This window comes from Rhinatrema bivittatum, chromosome 3 (genome assembly GCF_901001135.1).
Source record: "Rhinatrema bivittatum chromosome 3, aRhiBiv1.1, whole genome shotgun sequence".
NCBI classification, from domain to species: Eukaryota; Metazoa; Chordata; class Amphibia; order Gymnophiona; family Rhinatrematidae; genus Rhinatrema; species Rhinatrema bivittatum.
This window is the reverse complement of record NC_042617.1, coordinates 436,091,326-436,112,839: the sequence shown is the minus strand read 5'-3', so window position 1 is coordinate 436,112,839 and position 21,514 is coordinate 436,091,326. Positions and strand designations below refer to the sequence as shown.

General features: G+C 49.2%; 1 protein-coding gene across 2 annotated transcripts in view; it reads left to right on the top strand.

The window, feature by feature from the left end:
- Positions 1 to 399: 399 nt before the first annotated feature.
- LOC115087986 (ribonuclease H1-like) overlaps positions 400 to 21,514 on the top strand; it is a 103,583-nt gene continuing 82,468 nt past the window's right edge. The window contains exons 1-2 of one of the 2 annotated variants that reach the window (XM_029595797.1): positions 400 to 554; positions 3,421 to 3,524. In XM_029595797.1, the coding sequence (XP_029451657.1) occupies positions 502 to 554; positions 3,421 to 3,524 (157 nt within the window). In that variant the 5' untranslated portion in view covers positions 400 to 501. The remainder of the gene's footprint in view (positions 555 to 3,420; positions 3,525 to 21,514) is intronic. The other variant, XM_029595796.1, reaches the window with a different exon arrangement.

Genomic DNA, 21,514 nt, shown 5'->3' with positions numbered 1-21,514 from the left:
GTTACATAAGGATAATTTATGTGCACAAGCCACACAGAAGAGAAGGCAGTTTTGATTGCAGCATTCTAGTGTGATTCAGAATGGTGCTTCATTTCTTTTGAAATTTCCTTGCAAATGGCTGATTAGATATAAGCACTTGAAGTATGTTTTCTTTTTGAACTCGCACAAATTGTCTAATTTTCTGAGCAATAAGATGTCTTAGACCCGGTGCCAGGAGTAATTCCATAATGTTCTCTTCAATAATTATTAAGTTCATAACGTTTTTTGGAAGTATATGTGTGATTTGTGTTGCGCGTGCTCTTCAGTGAGATCTAGGCTGCTAGCATCGGGGGCGGGCTCGGCTCTGGGCACGTGGGCAGCGAGCGGGAAGGTATTCCGATCTCCGGCGCGTTAGTAGCGCATGCTCCGCCGCTTTTTAGCCTTCTGTGGTTTGGCGCTCTTTTTTCCCCCTCATTCTCTTCAGGCTCTGTGAGGCGGGTTGGTGGTTTCTTAGTCTGCATCATGAGCTACTACGCAGTGAGGACGGGTAGGCAGACCGGTGTGTACCGCACCTGGTGAGTGCCCAGGGGGACAGCTTTGAAATTATTGTAGAACCCGTAATTGTTTGGTAGTTAGAACGTGGGCGTAATTATTATTTTCTCCTTTATCTCCAATTACCTCAAAAATTCAGTAACGTGTAGGGATCCATCTTTTTCAATTGGGGAGAATTTTTGCGTGTGCAGGAAGCAGGCCGTAGTTTTGTATCTGTCTAAGAAAATGAACTTAATTTTTTTGTGTTTTAAGAAAATCTATAACGGGGCAACTTTCGCTTAACCTCACAATTAACGATGGCATTAGATGGGTGTTCTTAATATGGTTTGATAAGCAGCAAGAGCGATAAGTACTAGTGTGCCTCGGTGACCCCCCCCCCCCCCCCAACCGGCCATTTTCGTGCCGTTCCTCTTCCATCAAAGACTTAAGTAAACTGGAGGGAAGGGGCCTTGTGAACATGTGCACTTTTTCTATCTCGGTGGTACTCAATCTCTTCTGGTTTTGTAACATACCAGTTAAATGATCATCATACGTGTGACACTGCACACTACACACAGGGCTGGCGCGGTCCATTGGGTGAACTTCGGCGGTCGCCTAATGGACGCAGCCACGTGGCAGCTTTTCGGTGCCCCCCCCCGAGAAACAGGTAGGGGGCGGCGGCGGCGCTTGCACAGGCCCTGACTACACCCCACTGCTGAACTAACGAAATCCTAATAATAATTTTACTGTTAACTTTCTTTTAACAATTTATTTTTTACAAGTTACTGCAATTAGTTATCACACCTATTTTTTTTTTTTTTTGCAAGTTTTGATCTTTGCTTTTGTCAGGAAGAAATGCATGTGGTGCCGCATGCTTTTTCTTGATACGGGGTTATAAGGTAGAAAATCTGGTGCATCTCACTGTCAACATCAGAATATTTTGAGGTAAGGAGACGATACAGAACAATGTGGATCTTTCCCCTTTCAACTCCGTATACAAAACATATATATTCAAATTCTGGTATCATTTTTGTAATAGCAACTCAAAATCCCTTCACTGTCAGATGTTGTGATATAACAGAAAAACCTTCAGAAAAAAAAACATTAACTTTCTCATCCCCCTTCTCAGCAGGTCCAGATCCTCTTCACCATTTTCATTCCATCCCACATTTATTTATGTGTATATATATATTTATATCTCCCCGGTGTCAGTAGTCTAACACACCCTTAAATTTACTGCCCAACCAATTATTTACTACTAATTGTCCCCATGATCACCTCAGTCTTTCAGTGCCCTATCCAATCACCAAATCCCCACCTATTCTCAATTCTCCAAACCATTTTTGTGTGGGGAAGGGGGGTGAGGCACTTGCCACCCTGGTGCTCCTCTTCCAATAGCACCACCATCATGTTCATCCTCATGCTCTCCAGGCTCAGCCCCCCTCTTCCTGCCAGTCCCCCTTTTTAAAACTCACCACCTCCACATGAAAATCAGAGCCAGTAAGAGGAGGAAAATGGGGGAATACTTTGAGCTATCTCATCTTCCCTTGCAGCTAGCAATATTGGTGATGGCCACAGGGCAGGGAGCAGGACCCCACATTTCTTAGCCATGGGAGAGAGAGCAGGTGGCAGTACATGATGTGCTAGGGGAGGGGGTGTATGAGACAACATAACCACATTTTCAGCTTGGGCTGGCAGTGGCCCTGATTGCTAGGGTGAGAGGAAAAAAAACCAGTAACAGGGAGCAAGGAGTGGCATTTCAAGTACTTGACTCCCTGTGTTGCACATGTGGCTTTTATAGAAAAACTTAGGTTTGCTATTTCAAATTTTGGTGATGCACCAGTGTGTCCCAACACATTGAGAACTACTGCTCTTTTTGGCGATAATAGTTTCTAACCTTTAATTCTGGCTTGGTTTTTTTTTTGGCTTGTTATCTATTCCTGTTTTTTTGTTCTCAGGTTTCCTCTCTTTTTTTTATGGTGGCTCTCTTCCTCCTTTCTTAGCAGATATTCCCACTCCTGCCCCATATTATTGCCCCCTTTCCATTTTGCTTGCTCTCTCCATCTTTGGAGGTGTGCGCCCCCCCCCCCCCATCTCCTTTCTCACACACCTGCTTTTTCCCTAGCCTTTTTGCTGTCTTCCAGTGCCCATGCTTTTTTTCTCTCCCCTTTATCCAGTGCTGTCAGAGCTCAAACTGCAGGAGGGATCCTGGGAGAAAGTACTTCCAACAAAATATAGGAGAGTGTGGATATATTGGGAATGGTCAACTGCTCTGTTATATTATTTCTATGATTGAAATATTCTCATTTTACTTTTGCTTGGTTTTATGTTTAATGACTTGTTATGACATTATGTATGTATCTGTGTAATCCTTTGAGATTTGTAGATTATTTATAAAAAGAGAAATACACCCATTGTTTTCTCTCCTCTCAATCAATGTTGGTTGGCTGAGGTCCTCAGAATGAGGAAATTGGAGGCGAGAGGATGGGGAAACAGCAGCTGGCTAAGACCCCTGGTTCTTGCTTCTGTTGCTGTCCTAGCGCTTGCCCTCCTCTTCTTAATAGGCCAGAGAAAAACAGCCATGCCAAGGAGCAATGGATGATTTTTAAGACCTGAAGATGTTGGGTCTGTAAACCTGGAGTCTGGGTTAAAAATAGAGTTCCCAGGCATGGATCTTAAATTGATTTGTGGGGCATCCTGTGCTTTCATTAGTACTGAAATAGAAATGTTTAAGAAACACTGGATTAAATTGATTTCAGAATCAGTGGAGATAGAGGCTGGTAGAGCTAAAGCTCTTAACAGTTTATCTGTGGGCATAGTTGCCTCTTTGTCCCTTTCAGGAGGCTGGTACTGGCTAATTGCTGTAGATAGACAGACATTCTTGGTTGATGAATGTTATCTGGATTTCAGGGAGGATTGCAAAGAACAGGTGCATCGATTCCCCTCTGCCAGGTACAAGAAGTTTAACTCAAAACAGGCAGCCTGGAACTTTGTGAACTCTGAGGATTCAGCAGGTAATCCCAACATGCTATGGGCATGCTTTTTCATGCAAGAATATGCTTACAATAAATCTGAAGCAATTTAATATTCTTCAAAATTATCGCATAAAATAGATCTACTGTGTTAGGATAATGTGAAACATCTGGAAGCGTGCCAACTGCAGCTCTTCATAAAGGACAAATGCTAAAGAAAACCTGGAGGAGACTGGATGGCCTTATGTACAGCTGTGCAAGGGTAAAAGTTTCTCTAGTTACTAGGAAAGTTAGACTTGACTTTTGCTAACCAGATAAATTCTGTTATGCACTATGGAAGTTGTCAGTTGACCTGGAATAGTGGTAATGTGTAAAAATGAAACACCAGGTTTTTCTCCTCTTTTCTTGCAGAGAAGTGAAACTTCTATCAGACTGCACGGTTTAATTTTGAGAGATGAAATAATGTAGATCCTGTGCTAGTTCACTTTAATTCATAAAAGTTGGTAGGTCTTATTCCTGTGTAGATATGACATGGTATCCGGATGCATCTGGTGGCTGGTAAATGGTATGGTAAAAAAAACAAACAACTTACCCGCTGCTGGTATTGCTTACTACGCTGGTCTGGAATGCTGAAGAAAACAAATGAGCTGACGAGCCCTTCACTGGAGAAAATGACGAGGCGGTCTAGTGGGGGGCCCACCCCTGCCAGCTGAAGGCAAGAAACTACGGGGATCCCCAGATCTTGCCAACAAAGACTAGGAGCCACCACGTTCCATGCTGTACAGCCCTTAGCTGCTGCCACGGTCTTACCTGAATTCTTTCTGGCTATTGAGTGCACTGTCTTGTGTAGTCAGCAGTGGAGGTAGGAGGAAGAGGAGGGATAATTAATGGGAGGGGGGAAGTGAAGAGAGCAGATGTGAGTGTAAGGGGGAGAGCACAGGGCTGAGTGTGGGATGGGGGGAAGAGCAAGTAGAGGGTGTGGGGAGAGAGGGAGGAAGCTGAAAGCCATGGAGGAGGAAGTGTATATGTGGGGTTGGGGAAGAAATGGGGCCAGGGGGAGTGGGGAAGGTACTGGAGTATTGAGAGTGTGTTAGGGACATTTGATTTCAGTTTTTATTTTCTTCTTGCTACACCAGTCCAGTGTAGGCAAGCACACTGTGTTTTCACGTGACCTCATTGCTATGCAGCACAGAAAGATCCAGCGTTCCCTATACGCACTCGGATCAGTCCAGACTGGGTTTTGCTCCCTTCCAGCAGACAGATAACAGAGAAAAACTTGAAGGGCACCCCATCTTAATCTGGTGTCACCTGTGTCTCTTCAGTATTTCTCCGTCTCCAACAGATGGAGGTGTTGCAGAACATGCGGTCCTGATCTAAATTAAAGTTTTAAAGTTAAAAAAAAAAAAGCCAGTTCCCTGTACGTACCAGGATCAGTCCAGACCGCTGGGTTGTCTCCCTTCCAGCAGATGGAGTCAGAGAAAAAACTGAAAGGCACCCATCCCCTCTTCTCTGGTGTGCCACCTGTGATCCTTCAGTATTTCTGACTCCAGCAGATGAGGGTGACAGAACCTGTGGTCCTGATCCATTAAAACAAAAAACAAGGAAAGCAAAGCAAGCCAGGAATAGTAAGACCTAGAGGAGTTTGCTTTCTACCAGTGGCTAAATCAAGCTATTTTTAAAAAAAAAAAAAAAGTAGTTTTTCTTTCTGGAGGTGACAGTCAGTCCTCCCGAGGCTGCTACTTTGGTTGAGGCACGGCTGGAGTTAGATACCTCATTTAGTCATTTTCTTCTGTTGGTGAGTAGGGGGATTAACCGGTGGGCCGGTCCCTACCCCTTGCACCCTGAGACGGCATAATTCCTCGGGGGGGGGGGGGGGGGCTGCCTCTGCCGCAATTTGAGGTCCTAGGTGCGTCTTTTCCCCTGGGTGGCTGCATATCAGCGTTTTTGGGGAAAAAAATAAAATTTGTTTTGCTACTGTGCACAGGTTTCCTGTGGCTCCGGAAGAGTGATTTTCGCCACTTTTTTCAGCCTCGTGTTCGCTCCCTCTCCGTGGGCATGCTGCAGGGTTCGCAGTGTTCAGCATGCAGGGAGGGACCCTTCTGCCAGATTTTTGGACCTAAAGGTCAACAGAGCTCTTAGAGTGCCCCATTTTCGCGTGAAAACTCTACGGTCTGTCATCGCCTCCGTCAGAGGAGGAGAAGTTTGTGACTTCCCTCGATTTGACAGAAGCATACCTACACATAGCGATTCGCAAAGACTATCAGAGGTATCTATTTTTCATGGTACTCGGCAGGCATTACCAGTTTCAGGCCCTACCATTCGGGTTGGCCACCGCTCCCCACACCTTTTACCAAGGTGGTGGCGGCGGCTCTCCGGCGGGAAGGGATTCTGGTCCATCCTTACTTACTCAGAGGAACTGTGCAAGGTGGTGGTTGCCAAAGTGGTGCAGACCCTTTATTCTCTTGGGTGGATCATCAGTCCCACCAAGAGCCAGTTGTGTACTATACAAATCCAGGAATCTTTGGGAGCACGATTCGATACTCACATCGGGAAGGTCTTCCTTATGCAGGATTGGATAGACAAACTGGCTTCTCAAGTTCGTCTCTTGTCCTTGCTAGTTTCCAGGTCTGGGATTACTTGCAGGTGCTTAGTTCTGTGGAGTCTATGCTGGAGTTGGTTCCTTGGGCTTTCGCTCATATGTGACCATTGCAGAGGGCTTTGCTCTCATGTTGGGATCCCAAATCAAAGGAGTTCAAGATTTTCTTGCTGCTCCAGGAACCTACCAGGTCCAGTCTAGATTGGTGGCTGATCCCTGAACACTTGACTCGAGGGGTGGTTCTGGAAGTCCCTCAGTGGATCATTGTGACGACAGATGCCAGTCTTTCCGGTTGGGGGGCAGTTTGCCAATCTCAAGTGGCGCTAGTCCAATGGCACAGCAGGAGGCGCAGTGGTCAATCAATCATTTGGAAACGAGCGGTGCGATTGGCCTTGGGGGAAATTCCTTCCTCATCAGTCGATGAGGGTACTGTCCGACAATGCGACTGTAGCATACATCAACCGGCAAGGAGGAACAAAGAGTCGTCCAGTTGCTTTGGAGGCGGACAAGCTCATGGCCTGGGCGGAGCAAAATCTGTCCGGGATAGTGGCTTCTCACATTGCCAGGGTAGACGACGTTCAGGCGGATTTTCTGGGCTGTCAGCGGCTGGATCCCGGAGAGTGGGAACTGTCCGAGGAGGTGTTCAAGCTCTTAACTCATCAGTGGGGAATTCCCCGCTTGATTTAATGGTGGCTCAGACGAATGCCAAGGCGCCTCGTTTCCTCAGTCACAGAAGAGAACATGGGGCGGAAGGGGTGGATTCTCTTGTTCTTCCGTGGCCTCGCAACATTCTGCTCTACGTCTAACATCTTTCCTCCTTGGCCCCTGGTGGGGAAGGTCTTAAGAATAGAGGCCCATCTGGGGACACTGATCCTGGTAGCTCCAGAGTGGCCACGGAGGCCGTGGTTCGCAGATCTCGTCAACCTAGTGGTGGATGGCCCGCTCTGTCTAGGTCATCTTCCAAATCTACTGATGCAGGGTCCAGTATTTTTCGACCAGGCAGATCGCTTTTGTCTAGCGGCTTGGCTTATGAGAGGAGGCAGTTGAAAGTGAAGGGTTGTCCGGATACAGTCATTTCCACTCTTTGCGGGCCCGTAAAGCATCTGCCTCTTACGTATGTCTGGATATAGAACGTTTTTTTTGACTCTTGGTGTAGTAGATCGAAGGTTTCCCCTAGGCATGCCTAGATAGTCCACATCCTTGCCTTTTTACAAGAGGGTTTGGCGAAGAGGCTAGCTTTCGTTCTAAGGGTTCAAGTGGCGGCCTTAGGCTGTTTACGAGGAAAGCACCCTTAGCAGCTCACCCTGATATAGTGCATTTTTCTTAGAGGTGCAAAGTACTTGAATCCTTTTTGCCGGACTCTTTGTCCCTCTTGGAGATTGAATTTGGTCCTTCGAATGTTGTGCGAACCTCCTTTTGAACCACTTAAGTGTGTTACTTTAAAGGACCTAATGCTAAAAACTGTTGGAGGATAAGGCGATATGGAAGCCCTTTTCCTCTCTTCCCCGTTTTCGAGAGGTGAAATGTTTTCGTTCTGGCAAGTCAGCCGGACCAGCAACGTCACAACAGCCCTCAGGGAGGCAGCAGTCCTTTCATGATCCCAGAAAGTCTTTAGAGGTGGGTCCGTCCAGGGAGCGGGCGGACTCAGGTCTTCACAATGAAGTCAGACAGGGCCACTCCTTGGATGTGGTGATCGGGAGCAGACTGTCCCAGTTTTACGAAGAGTGGACCAAGATCACCTCCGACCAGTGGGTGCTGGAGGTAGTCAGGGATGGCTGTGCCTTAGTTTTCTCGCCCTCTCAGGTCGGCCTTTCCGGAGTCGCGCTGTCTTTCCCAAAGCAAGAGAGCAACCATCGGGTGAACCCTTCAAAAGTTGTTAGATCTGGAAGCAGTAGTCCTGGTTCCAGTCTCAGGACAAGGAAGGTACTCCATTTATTTCGTGGTGCCAAAGAAGGAGGCACTTTTCGGCCCGTCTTGGACCTCCAGAAGGTCAACTGGAGTTTGAAGATACCACGTTTTCGGATGGAGACGTTGCACACCCTGATGGCGGCTGCCCGGAAAGAGTTTTTGGTTTCTCTGGACCTCACTGAGGCCTATCTGCATATCCCCATTCGTCAGGACCACCAACTGTTTCTCTATTTCAAGGTGCTGGGACAGCATTTTCAGTTTTGGGCCCTTCCATTCAGCCTGGCCACCGCTCCTTGTACCTTCATGAAAGTAATGGTGGTCGTCGTGGCCTCCCCGAGGAAGATGGGATTCTGGTGCATCCCTATCTGGAAGATTGGCTCATCAGAGCAAAGTCCCAGGAAGAGTGCGTCCGAGCGGTACTCCGGGTGTGTTCTCTTCAAGAGTCTCTGGGATGGATCATCATTCGGCCAAAGAGTCACTTGGTTCCTTCTCAGGTCCTGGAGTACTTGGGCGCCCGTTTTGACACTCGTTGGGGAAGAGTGTTCTTCACTGCGGACAGGGTGGTCAAGATCCAAGCTCTGATCGCCTGCTTCACCTTCCAGTTCCCAAGGTCTGGGACTATCTACAGATCTTGGGATCGATGGCTTAGACGTTGGAGCTGGTGCCTTGGGCGTTCGCTCATATGTGCCCCCTGCAGAAGGCATTGTTGGCCTGCTGGAGCCCCCTATTGGAACAGTATTTCCTGCCACTACCTCTGACACAGGTGGCCAGGTCCAGTCTGGTGTGGTGGATGACTAGGAGCAACCTGGAGAAAAGAATGCCCCTCGAAATCCCGGATTGGGTCGTGGTGACTATGGATGCCAGTCTTCGGGGCAGTGGGGCAGTGTGCCTGAGCAGATCAGCGCAGGGAGTCTGGTTGGTGTCAGAACGGTCGTGGTCATCAATCGGCTGGAGACACGGGTGGTGCGCAGGGCCCTTCAAGTGTTCCTGCCCTTGGTCCGCAATTGAATGGTAAGAGTGTTTTCAGACATCAACCGCCAGGGGAGAACCAAGAGTCATGCCATGGCCCGGGAGGCTCAGCTCTTGTTTGTATGGGCAGAACTCCATCTCGAAGGTCTGGCTGCCTCACAATTCGCAGGAGTGGACAATGTCCAAGTGGATTATCTCAGCCGGCGGCAGTTGGATCTGGGGGAGTGGGAACTGTCCACAGAAGCCTCGAATCTCATTTGTGCCCACTGGGGGACGACTCAGCTGGACCTCATGGCAACAAGATCCAGTGCAAAGACAGAGATTCTTCAGTCGCCGGAGAGAGACCGGGGCGGTGGGTCTCGATGTTCTTGTGCCCATGGCCTGCTGGGATCCTTCTACAGGTTTTCCCTCCGTGGTCCCTTATAGCACAGGTGCTCAGGCGGATAGAGGCTCATCAGGGGTCAGTGATACTCATGGTGCTGGAACGGATGAGACGCCTGTGGTTCACAGATCTAGTATATATGGCAGTAAAAGAACCGCTGCATCTGGCTCACTTGTGGGGTTTTCTACGACAAGGTCCCATATTTTCGGATCGGGCGGATTACTTCTGTCTCGTGGCCTGGCTTTTGAGAGGCAGTGGTTGCTACTGAAGGGATATTTGGAAACAGTTATTGCTACTCTGCTTCAGGCTCTGTGGCCAGCTACTTCCCTCACCTATTCCAGAGTGTGGAAGGTTTTCGGCTCCTGGTGTCAACAGGATTTGGATCTGCTTTTGGTTTCCATCCCGCACATTTTGGCTTTTTTGCAGCAGGGCTTGTCCAAATGGTTGGCCTTTAGCTCACTTAGGGTCCAGGTCTCGGCTCTGGGTTCCCTCCGAAGGACGGTGCAGGGCAGGTCTTTGGCTTCCCACCCTGATGTGCGTTTTATAAGGGGTATTAAGCATCTGCGTCCCCCTCGTCTTGAGTGGAATCTTAACTTAGTGGTGTGGATTCTCTGCGAGGATTCCTTTGAAACTTTGGCTCTATCTTCCTTGAAGACTCTCACCTTGAAGACTGTCTTTTTGGTAGCCATTTGTTCGGCTAAGCAGATCTGATTTGCAGGCTCTTTCCTGCCGTGATCCTTTCCTGCAGATGATGCAGTTTCCTTGCGTACAGTGCCTTCCTTTCTCCCTAAAGTGGATTCGGCCTTTCATGTGAACCTAGGGTGGAGTTGCCTGGATTTCAGGCATGGTCCCTTGATTCTTCGATGGGATGAGCTCTCCATCTTTTGGATGTGCGACGTGCTCTGTTGTGATATTTTAAGGTCATCAACTCCTTTTGTCAATCTGATCACCTTTTTGTGCTATTCGGGGGACCAAAAAAGGGAGAGAAAGCGTCTGAAACCTCCTTGGCTCGCTGGTTGAAAGAGATTATTTGCTGAGCCTATGTTTCTCAGGGCCGTGCGGTGCAGGTGGTGCTTAAAAGCTCATTCCACTCTCACACCCAGGCAGCGTCGTGGGCAGAGTGTCAACTGATGTCTCCTCAGGAGATATGTAGGGCCACAATTTGGTCCTCGCTTCACACTTTCACTAGGATTTACCGTTTGGCTGTGCGTGCCCCAGAGGTGACTTTTTGGGGTGAGTGTGCTGAGAGCAGGTCTTTCGGGTTCCTGCCCAGTACAGGGGGGTTTGGTATATCCCACTTGTCTGGACTGATCTGGATAAGTTCAGGAAAGGAAAATTGGTTCTTACCTGGCAATTTTCGTGCCAGTAATACCACAGATCAGTCCAGAGGCCCACCCTTGGAAGTTCTCTGCCAAAAGACTGCTTGTTCTGCTGCTGGGCCTTTAGGCTCATACAAAGATGGTTTTCAAAGATATATTGAATTTGTTCCAATGTTCTGGAGTTATTCTGTTGACTAGATGGTGGTTATCCAGTTCAGGGGTGTCCATCTCAGGGGCTTGGTTCACCCTATTGTTAAATTATCTTGGCTTGGGTACAGGTCAGTACTGAGGGACTGCAGGTGGCACACTCAGATATGTAGCAGTTCCCAAAGTGCTGTCCTCTACCTCCATCTGCTGGTAGGGATGAATAAACCCACTTGTCTGGACTGATCTGTGGTATTGCAGGTAAGAACCACTTTTCCTTTCTCATTCAGAGTCGTTGGAGGGATTTCGGTAAGACTTCCTCCAGTCTCCTTGCTTGGCACGCCGTACCGACGTCCTGTTCCGTTGCTGTAAAGGGAAGTGGGCATCCGAGCAGGTTGAGTGCGCCCCTCCCCCCAGTGGGCTAGGCCCCGCTTTAGGCTTAGTCGGCACACCATGTGGTAGGCTGCATCGGCGCCATTTTGTGCGCCTTGCATTGCTCTCCATACACTGTTGGTACATGTGGTGTGTGCCGGCTGTGCGTGCAGTTGTATGTGCACAACTACTTAAGTGCAGAATTCCCGTGTGCCTCGCCATGGCTCCCTTAGGTGCGTACGAAATCTTTCAGCATGAGCCGGCTGAATTCACAACTGCCGTCTCTAATGGCTCCAGCAGCAAAGAAACAGAAGTTCCATTCTCTATGCACTACTTGCCATATTAGGGCTACTCAGTCTGACCTGGATTCTTTCTTATGTCAGCACTGTGAGGAGGCCCAGGGAGAGTTGATCTCCCCAGACTTTACCAAGCCCGGTTCTTCCCATTCAGAGGATGTCAGCCAAAACCTTAACCGGAAGCACCCCGGGGCTGGGTCTTCCGTAGGAGAGGGAAATTCAGTGGTACCTACTCCAGTTCTTCCTGGGTATGGACCTGGCAGCCTTGGGTGGAATTTTTTCAAGGCGTTCAAGCCTTCGTACAGATGCAGTCTGCTTCTCTTGCCCCGTCTGGCCAGAACCACACCCGTTAAGACATCTCTCTCCCCCAGCCCTATCGGCAGAACTCGAGATATGCCTCATCTCAGCAAGGGTGTCCCTGGCATGAACTTGGATAGCATGGATGAGTCCTGGCCGGTCAACGGTTGCGGCGGTTTCGGCCCGACGCCTCCTTTGGCTCCGCAACTGGTTGGCAGACTCCTCCTCCAAGACTCGGCTGGAGAGGAGGTAAATTCTTGTTTGGGGAAGATCTGGCCCAGATCATTAAGTCCCTCAGAGAGAATGTGGTGCATAGGCTCCCGGAGGATCGGCCGCGGTCTAAGATCATTCAGTACCTCCAGAAGCCGGTTCCACACCTCGGACGCCCTGGTCCCGTCCCTTTCGAGGGCGCAGACATGCCAAGGACAGGATGGCCCACTGAATGTCCTTCAAGCCTTCTCAATGATGCCAGGCAGACCCACTCCTCGATCCCCAGGATCGGGGGCCGGATTTCTCTCTTCTACTAGGAGTGGGTCCGGATCACGTCGGATCAGTGGATCCTAGATATCCTAAAACAAGGCTATGCATTGGATTTTGCTTGGCCCCCCCAAAGAGACAGGTTCCTCTTTCCCTGCGGGTCACTCCAAAAGCAGCTTATTGTACTCCAGATGCTGGACAGACTCCTTGCTCTCGGGGCAATTGCTCCAGTGCCCCTCACAGAAGTGGGTAGCGGCTACTATTCAGTCTACTTCGTGGTCCCCAAAAAGGAGGGCACCTTCCGCCCGATTCTTGATCTCAAGTCTGTGAACAAGTCCCTCAGGGTGCCTCATTTCAGGATGGAGACCCTTCACGCGATGATTGCGGCAGTCAATCGGGGAGAATTCCTGGCCTCTCTGGACCTCACAGAGGCTTACCTTCACATTCCAATCCTCAAAGCGTATCGGCGCTTCCTCAGGTTCAAGATCTTAGGTCAGCATTTTCAATTCCAGGCCCTTCATTTCGGTCTGGCGATAGCCCCACGAACATTTATGGAGGTGGTGGTGGCGGCCGCTCTCCGCTGGGAGGGAATCCTTGTTCACCCTTACCTGGACAACTGGCTCATTCGAGCGAAAACTTTGATCCAGGGTCATCGGGAGGTCAACAGATTCATAAACTACACCAAGAGCAGTCTTACTCCGTCCCAGTCGTTAGACTTCTTGGGAGCATGGTTCGACACGGCGACGGGCACGGTCTTCCTGCGGCCAGATCAGGCCCAGTCGCTAACGGCGCAGATCCATCGTTTCTCTGGTCTCTCTTTACCCACAGCTTGGGATTATCTGCAGGTACTGGGATCCATGGCATCCACTATCTATCTGGTACCCTGGGCCTTTGCGCATATGCGCCCCCTGCAGAGAGCATTACTCTCCCGCTGGAAACCAGTGTTGCGGGAGTTCCAGACCATCCTTCCGCTCCCACGAGTTGCCAGGGACAGTCTGCTCTGGTGGCTGGACCCACTCCACCTGGCGCAGGGGATGGACATTCCACCTGGCGCAGGGGATGGACATTCCGGAATGGGTAATAGTCACCACAGATGCCAGTCTCTCCGGTTGGGGAGCAGTCTGCCAGACAAGGTCCGTGCAGGGACAGTGGATGAAGGCTCAAGCGGTTTGGCCGATCAATCACTTGGAGACCAGAGCGTTCCGACTAGCACTGAAGAGTTTTTTCTTACCCCTCATTCGCCATCGGGCGGTCAGGATCCTCTCTGACAATGCGACCACAGTGGCGTACATAAATCACCAGGGCGCACGAGAAGTCATGTCTCATTGGAAACGGACAAGCTCATGGAGTGGGCGGAACTCCACCTTGCCCAGTTGGCGGCCTCGCACATCGCAGGAGTGGACAACATTCAGGCAGATTTCCTGAGTCAACGTCTCAATCCCAGGGAGTAGGAGCTCTCCGAGGAGGCGATGCAGCTTCTCGTGCGGCATTGGGGGATCCCCCACCTGGACCTCATGGCGACAGCTCTATTCTTCAGCCGCAGAAGAGAACGTGGCGCAGAGGGCGTGGATGCATTAGTTCTGCCGTGGCCCTGTCACCTTCTCCTCTACGTGTTCCCACCGTGGCCCCTCGTGGGCAAGGTGCTCCGAAGAATCGAGGTTCACCAGGGCCCGGTGATTCTGATGGCGCCGGAGTGGCCCCATTGCCCCTGGTACGTGGATCTGCTCAACCTGGCGGTGGATGGGCCCCTCCACCTAGGTCATCTATCACACCTTAGCCAAGGACCAGTATTTTTCGACAGGGCAGATCGCTTCTGTCTTGCGGCTTGGCTTTTGAGAGGTGCAGGCTAAGACGCCGCAGTTATCCGGAGGCCGTGGGCTTGGAAGACGTCCACGTCGGTTGCTTATGTTCGTGTGTGGAAGGTTTTTGAATCATGGTGCACTGCCCACTCAGCTCATCCACGGACGGCCTCTGTGTCTCAGATACTCTCTTTCGGGTCTGGAGAAGGGTCTAGCCTACAAATCTCTGAGGGTACAGGTGGCTGCCCTCAGGTCCTTGATACGAAGGGAAGAAATTCCGCTTTCATCTCACCCGGATGTCGTCCGGTTCCTCAAGGGCGTGAAGCATTTGAAGCCACCAATTCAAGCTCCTTGTCCCTCATGGAGCCTCAACTTGGTACTCCGGATCCTGGGTGGACCTCCCTTCGAGCCCCTACGTCAGGGGTCGGGAACCCATGGCTCGCGAGCCAGATATGGCTCTTTTGAGGGCTGCATCTGGCTCGCAGACAAGTGTCGCCACACTTCGCGGTTCCCCGCTGACCCAGCTGCTCCCCGGTCCTCCGCCGCCCGGGCTTAAAATGCTGTCAGCCCGGGCGGAACGCGGCGGGACAGCTGGAGTCAGCGGCACCGGCGTGCTCTCTTCTCCTCCTCCCCCCCCCCCCGCGGCCCGGAAGAGGAAGTGGTGGGCATCGGGTGCCTGCGCGGAAGAAGAGACCACGCTAGTGTGGTCTCTTCTTCCCGCGCAGGCACCCGATGCTCTCCACTTCCTCTTCCGGGCCGCGGCGGGGGGGGGGGGAGGAGGAGGAGAGAGCACGCCGGCAGCGGCACGACTGGAGTCAGCCGGGTGCCAGCGCTGGAGTCATCGGGTGCCTGCGCGGGAGTCTTCCCGCGCAGGCACCCGATGCTCACCACTTCCTCTTCCGGGCCGCGGGAAGAAGAGAGCACGCCGGTGCCGCTCAGCACCGGCGTGCTCTCTTCTTCCCGCGGCCCGGAAGAGGAAGTGGTGAGCATCGGGTGCCTGCGCGAGAAGAAGAGGCCACGCTTGTGGGAAGAAGACTGCAGCGCGGCTTGGAGGAAAATGAAGAGTTTCAACCGCGGCCGATGGGACTCCGCCTCCGCGAGGGCTGAAAATGAAGGAGGTTAGTGTTGGGAGGAGGCTGCTGCTGCCGCGAGTTCCTGGGGTGGGGGTGGGGGAGAGAGAGAGTGAATGAGCGAGCAAGCGTGTGTGTTTGAGATCCTGTGTGTGTGAGTGAGATTGCATGTATGTGAATGATTGAGAGCCTGTGTATGTGAAAGAGAGTATGTCTGTGATTGAGAGCCTGCCTGTGAGAGAGAGAGCATGAATGTAAGTTTACCATTGGGAACCTGTATGTGTAAGTTTGTGATTGAAAACCTGTTTGTGTGAAAGAGTATGTGTGTATGATTGAGATCCTTTGTGTGTGAGAGAAATCATGTGTATGTATGATTAAGATCCTGTGTGTATAAGTAAGAGAGAGATCATGTGTGTCTGTGTCTGATTGACAGCTGGTTTAGGTGATGGAGCATGTGAGTATGTGATTGAGAGCCTGTGTTTAAATGAGAGAGAGAGACCATGTGTGTCTGTGTGTGATTGAGAGCTGATTTAGGTGAGGGAGCATGTGAGTATGTGATTGAGAGCCTGTGTGTAAATGAGAGAAAGAGAGGACATGTTTGTAAGCATGTGAATGAGAGTCTGTGTGTGAGAGAAAAAGACAGCATGTATTTATGTGATTGAAAGCCTGTGTGTGTGTGTAAGCGTGAAAAGATAGACAGCATGTGTGTAAATGTGTAATTAAGAGCCTATATAAGTGAGTGAGAAAAAACATGTGTATATGTGAGTACTGAGAGCATGTGTGTATAGGTGTGTCATTGAGAGCCAGTGTGAGAGAGAGCGCTGGTATGTGACTGAGAGAGGAGAAAGTTCCAAGCAAACCACCCCACCTCCTGCTAATTCAGAACAATCTCAGGACACCTGGATATCAAACGTTCCCAGGTATGCAGAGCAAAAAAATTTTTGTATCCTTATTATTTTTCATTACTGGATCTTTGTGTCTGCTATTTTGAAATATTTTGTTGGTATCTGGAAATGTTTTATATGAGTTTTAATTATTGGATATTCCTCTCATCAGCTGTTTCGAAATATGTTCTTTTTGTTAGTACAGTTTTACTGCTGATGATTTTATATTTCTTGATTTGTTTTATAAGGATGGGTGATGTTTCTTTTTTCCTTTGTTACACTGCATACAGAGACTCTGGCTTGTTGCAGTTTCCAATTCAGTTTTTTCTGCATGCTTCTTGTTATGCGTTTTGGTCTCTTTATTCTATGTTAGGTGAGGGACAGCACGTGATTCAGGTGAGGTTTTCTGCTGGCGTGTTGTTTCTGTGTAGGACTCTATAGCAGCCTGACTTGGTCCGTTTTCCTAATAGGAGATGTATTGGTGTCTTAAGGCCTGGTGTAATATTTTCAGAGACTTATTGTACATTAAAAGTGGGATCTTACATAAAATGCACACATTTACTTGTATTTAGTTTTAAACATATTGTATGGCTCTCATGGAATTACATTTTAAAATATGTGGCGTTTATGGCTCTCTCAGCCAAAAAGGTTCCTGACCCCTGCCCTACGTGCTGCTACTCTCAAGGATCTCACGCTTAAGGCGGTTTTCTTCGTAGCCATTTGTTCGGCCCGCCGTGTCTCCGAGCTTCAGGCGCTATCCTGCAGGGAACCGTACCTTCGGCTTACCGACTCTGGGGTCACCTTGCGCATGGTGCCCTCGTTCTGCCCAAGGTGGTCTCTGCGTTTCACCTGAATCAGGAGCTTCCTTCTTTCTCATCAGTTGACTCTTGATCTCCGCAAGCTCTATGTCCAACACATCCTGATAGGTTACCTGGAGGTTGCCAATGAGTTTCGTCTGTCGGACCACCTGTTTGTCTTTGGTCTGGTTCAAAGGCGACGATTGCTCGCTAGCTGAAGGAAGCTATTGCAGCCGCATATATAGGAGTGGGGAAGCAACCCCCGCTGGGCATCAGAGCCCACTCTCTCTGCTCCCAGGCAGCATCCTGGGCGGAGAGTCAATCCGTTTCTCCTAGAGATATGCAGAGCAGCCACCTGGAAGTCATTGCATACCTTTGCTCGGTACTATCGCCTGGATGTCCAGTCGTCGACTTTTGGTTCTTTTGGCAACCGGGTTATCTAGGGCCCACCCTCAGGGATGCTTTGGTACATCCCACCATCTGGACTGATCCGGGTACATACAGGGAAAAGAAAATTATTCCTTACCTGCTAATTTTCGTTCCTGTTGTACCATGGATCAGTCCAGACGTCCTCCCTCAGACTTGTTGGGATTTTTGTTCAGGATCTACTGCTAGACTTCCTTGCTGTCGCTTCTCTGTGTCTCTATGGCTATCCTATTCACCTGTGGAGCTGTTTCACAGTTCTCTTTGCAAGTTTGCCGTTGCGAACCGGTTTGTTCAAGGTTACATTAACATGGTTTACTTGATCCCTCCTTCTTTGATAGTCTGTTTACTGAAGAGGGATAGTGAGTGTACTGGCTTATATGGCAGCACCCTTGGAAGTTTTTGTCTGCCCCCATCTGCTGGACGGGGGACATAACCCACCATCTGGACTGATCCGTGATACTACAGGAATGAAAATTAGCAGGTAAGGAATAATTTTCTTTTCCAAGAGGTCACGGTTAAGCAGTCGTCCGAACCCTAGATAGATCAGGGCATCTGGGATTCAGCGTTTGGTTGAGTACAGTTATGGTTATCTGTTCTTAATAAAGATTCAATCAAGTTTTATCAACAGTATGTCCACAATGGCTTTGAAGAGAATACTGAAGGGCTGAGGTCACTGCAGGGGTGTATCTAAGGTGACATCAGCTCTGAAACCTGACTCAGTCTCCATCTGCTAGCAGGGGAGCATATAACACATTGGTCCTGAGTCCATCTGTCTACACTTAAGAAAACAAACTTATCAGGCAAGTAATTTCTCCACTATTGGGAGTCTATTTCAATTTAGATATCTGTGGAAAAAATTAACTGCCATTTTTTCATAATGTTACAGCTAGATGTAAAACAGCTGTTCACTGAAAAAAAACTTGCACCTCCAGGAGTAGCTTGTGCCGGATATGGAAGGTTCACTTTATATGGCATTTTTTTTATAATTGAAAATTTTTATTAGAAACATCATAAACAAAAATATGTAACATTGTTAAGTACAAATGGGAAGTACAATAAACACTGAACAAAAATGAGTTTCTATGGTGTTATTAAGTTATTCCCCTCACCCCCTCCCCCCGATCTTGCAGGAACCATTTAACACAATCTCCAGTCGCAAAAGATACACACGCAGCAAATCATAATTATGAAATTGCCTATTATACCCTAGGCTTGGGTAAAAAGAGCGCCAATCAGTAATCATTCTGTGATGAGGGTCGTTCGCCACAACTGATAAGGCTGCCATACCTTCTGGAAAGAAGACAATCTCTGGCGTTTGTGAGCAGTGATCTTGCACATATGATAAACTTTGTCCACTCTCGCTTTAATAGCCGCCAGAGTTGGTGTCTCAGGTGCCTTCCAGAGGCGCGCTATTTCACACCTGGTAGCCAAAACCACGAACTTAACAAACCGAGAATGGTACACATCCCCGGACGCAAGATCCCCATTAAGAAGAGCCTGCTGCGGTGTGAGAGATACCACCACCCCCATAATTGCCGCGAGCCAGGCGGAAACGGCATCCCAGACCCGAGAGATCATAGGGCACTTCCACCAAAGATGGAAAAAGGTACCCACCGTCCCACAACCTTTCCAGCATATATCTGAGACCTGGGGATATAGGCGATGAAGTCGTTCTGGGGTGTAGTGCCATCTATATAATAATTTAAATTCGTTTTCTATTAGAGTTGCTGATATAATACCCTTCCCCAGCTTAGAGTAAATATCGTCCCAGGTGTCGCTATCCAGGGTGACCCCCAAATCTCTCTCCCATGCGGCTACATACGCCGGGGGGGACCGCAAATCCTGAGTAAGCAGTTTATATATTTTAGATAATAACCTGGGGACCTTATCCACCGCCCGACAGTACGATTCAAATAAAGAGACCGGGGCCTGAAGATCTCTCCTCAGGCCAGAGTGTATGCTATATTTTTGCAATTGAAGATATCGGAATCTATCCCATGGGTGCAGGCCATATTTGAGCTGTATATCCTCAAATGGCAACCACCCATCTTTGTCCCATAAATGACCACAGGTAGTGATACCCTTGTCCAGCCAACCCTTAAAATCCTGGTAAGCTTTACCATTTAGGAAATCCCCATGATAAAAGGGTGACGAGTTGATTGACCCAATCCGCTTACCCATGAGAACCCGCCGCCAAATATACCACATCTGGATAGTATGCTGCATGGGCGGTGACAGCTCCGACAATTTCGGCCATGCCGAGCGTGGTCTCCATACCAAAGAAGCTAGCGGACGAATCCCCACTATCTCCTGCTCTAGATTGATCCAAGGCTTCCCCCTCCCCGACCGATGCCACTCTGCCACTATCCTTAAATGCGCGGCGGCATGATACCATACCAGGTTGGGAACCGCAAGCCCCCCATGAAGTTTAGGGCGAAAAAGCACCTTACGTGCCACTCGGGGATGCTTACCCTGCCAAATATACTTCATGAAACGCCGCTGCCATTTCCCCAACAGTGCCTCGGGGACCTTAACCGGCAGCGTCTGAAACAGGTAGCATAACCTAGGCAAAATATTCATTTTAAAGGCTGCTATACGCCCCAGCCACGATATGTGGTATCTGCTCCACTCTTCCATTTCCCTATATATTTTGGCTAGTAGAGGAGGGTAATTAAGAGTAAAAGCATCACCTGTGTTTCCTATATAAACCCCCAAATATTTCAGTTTGTCTTTGGCCCATCGGAAAGAAAAGGCTGCCTGTAACCCCGCCACCTGAGAACTCGCTAGGGAGATATTTAGGATCTCAGTTTTATCCCAGTTTATAGAATAGCCGGACACCTTACTAAAAGATTTAATGAGGTCCACTACCACAGGTAGAGAGTGCATAGGATGAGAGAGGGTGAGAATCATATCGTCAGCAAACATTGCCAATTTTGATGAAAAGGTCCCCACTTTAATGCCAGTAACGGTCGTCGTCTCCCTAATTTTCTGTGCAAGGGGTTCTATAAAAATGGCAAATAATAATGGGGAGAGCGGACATCCCTGTCTGGTACCCCTCTCCACTGGAAAAAATGTGGAGTACCCGCCATTCACTTTGATACAGGCTTTAGGCCCCTCATACAACCGTTGTAACCACGTAATGAAAAAAGGACCAAAACCCATAACGGTTAATGTCTGGAATAAAAACGGCCAGTGGACCAGATCGAAGGCCTTTTCCGCGTCCATAGCCATGAGCAAAAATGGAAGCTTGCTTCGTTTAGCCCACCATAGAGAGTCCATGACTTTCCGGACGTTGTCAGAAGCCATTCGCCCCGGGATAAATCCCGCTTGGTCAGGATGAATCAGATGGGCAATAGAATGGTTGAGCCGATTGGCCAAAATTTTAGCCAGTAACTTAAGGTCAATATTTAACAGGGAGATGGGCCGGTAGGAGCCACACTGTGTAGCATCCCTGCCTGGCTTCGCTATTATGGTAATCCCCGCTACATTCGAATTAGGAGCTAAGTGGCCCTCCGCCCTCAGGGCATTAAACATCCGGGCCAGAGGGCCCGCGAGCTCTGCTGTAAAACATTGATAGAACCTGGCTGTAAATCCATCCAATCCAGGAGCTTTGTTCACCTTCAGCTGCTTAATGGTGAGAGAAACTTCCAAAGGGGTAATAACAGCATCCAGAGCCGCCCTCTGACTATCCAATAATCGGGGTAGAGAAATATCCCCTAAGAATGCCTCAATGTCCGCCCCCTCAATAGTGGTATTACTTTGGTATAAAGTGGCATAAAATCGTAGGAAACGAGAACGGATATCCTCGTTGGAAGTAAGAGGGACACCCTGCTCATCCTTGATTTTAGTAATAAGGTTCTGCATTCGCTTCATTTTTAACCTGTTGGCTAACAGCTTGCCGGCCTTGTTACCCCCTTCAAAATATGTTTGCTCCACCCGTTCCAAATTAAACGCTATCTGTGCAGCATCCAGGGTGGCCACCTGGGAGCGGCAGAGAGCAATCTGTTCTCGGACCAAGTCAGTAGGCTTTAGTTTATGTTGCTGCTCCAATGTCGCTAATTTATGCAGAAGAGCCACGCGTTCCTGATTCTCAGCTTTCCTAACAAAGGAGGCTCGGGCGATGAGCTCTCCCCGGATAACTGCCTTCAGACAGTCCCAGATCGTTATGGGAGAAATATCCGGTGACTCATTAAGTTGTAAATACTCCGTAATACGTTGCTGACATATGGACACAAACCTTTTGTCCTCCAGAAGGCCATCATTTAATTTCCAAAACCTCTGTCCCTTGTCATATAA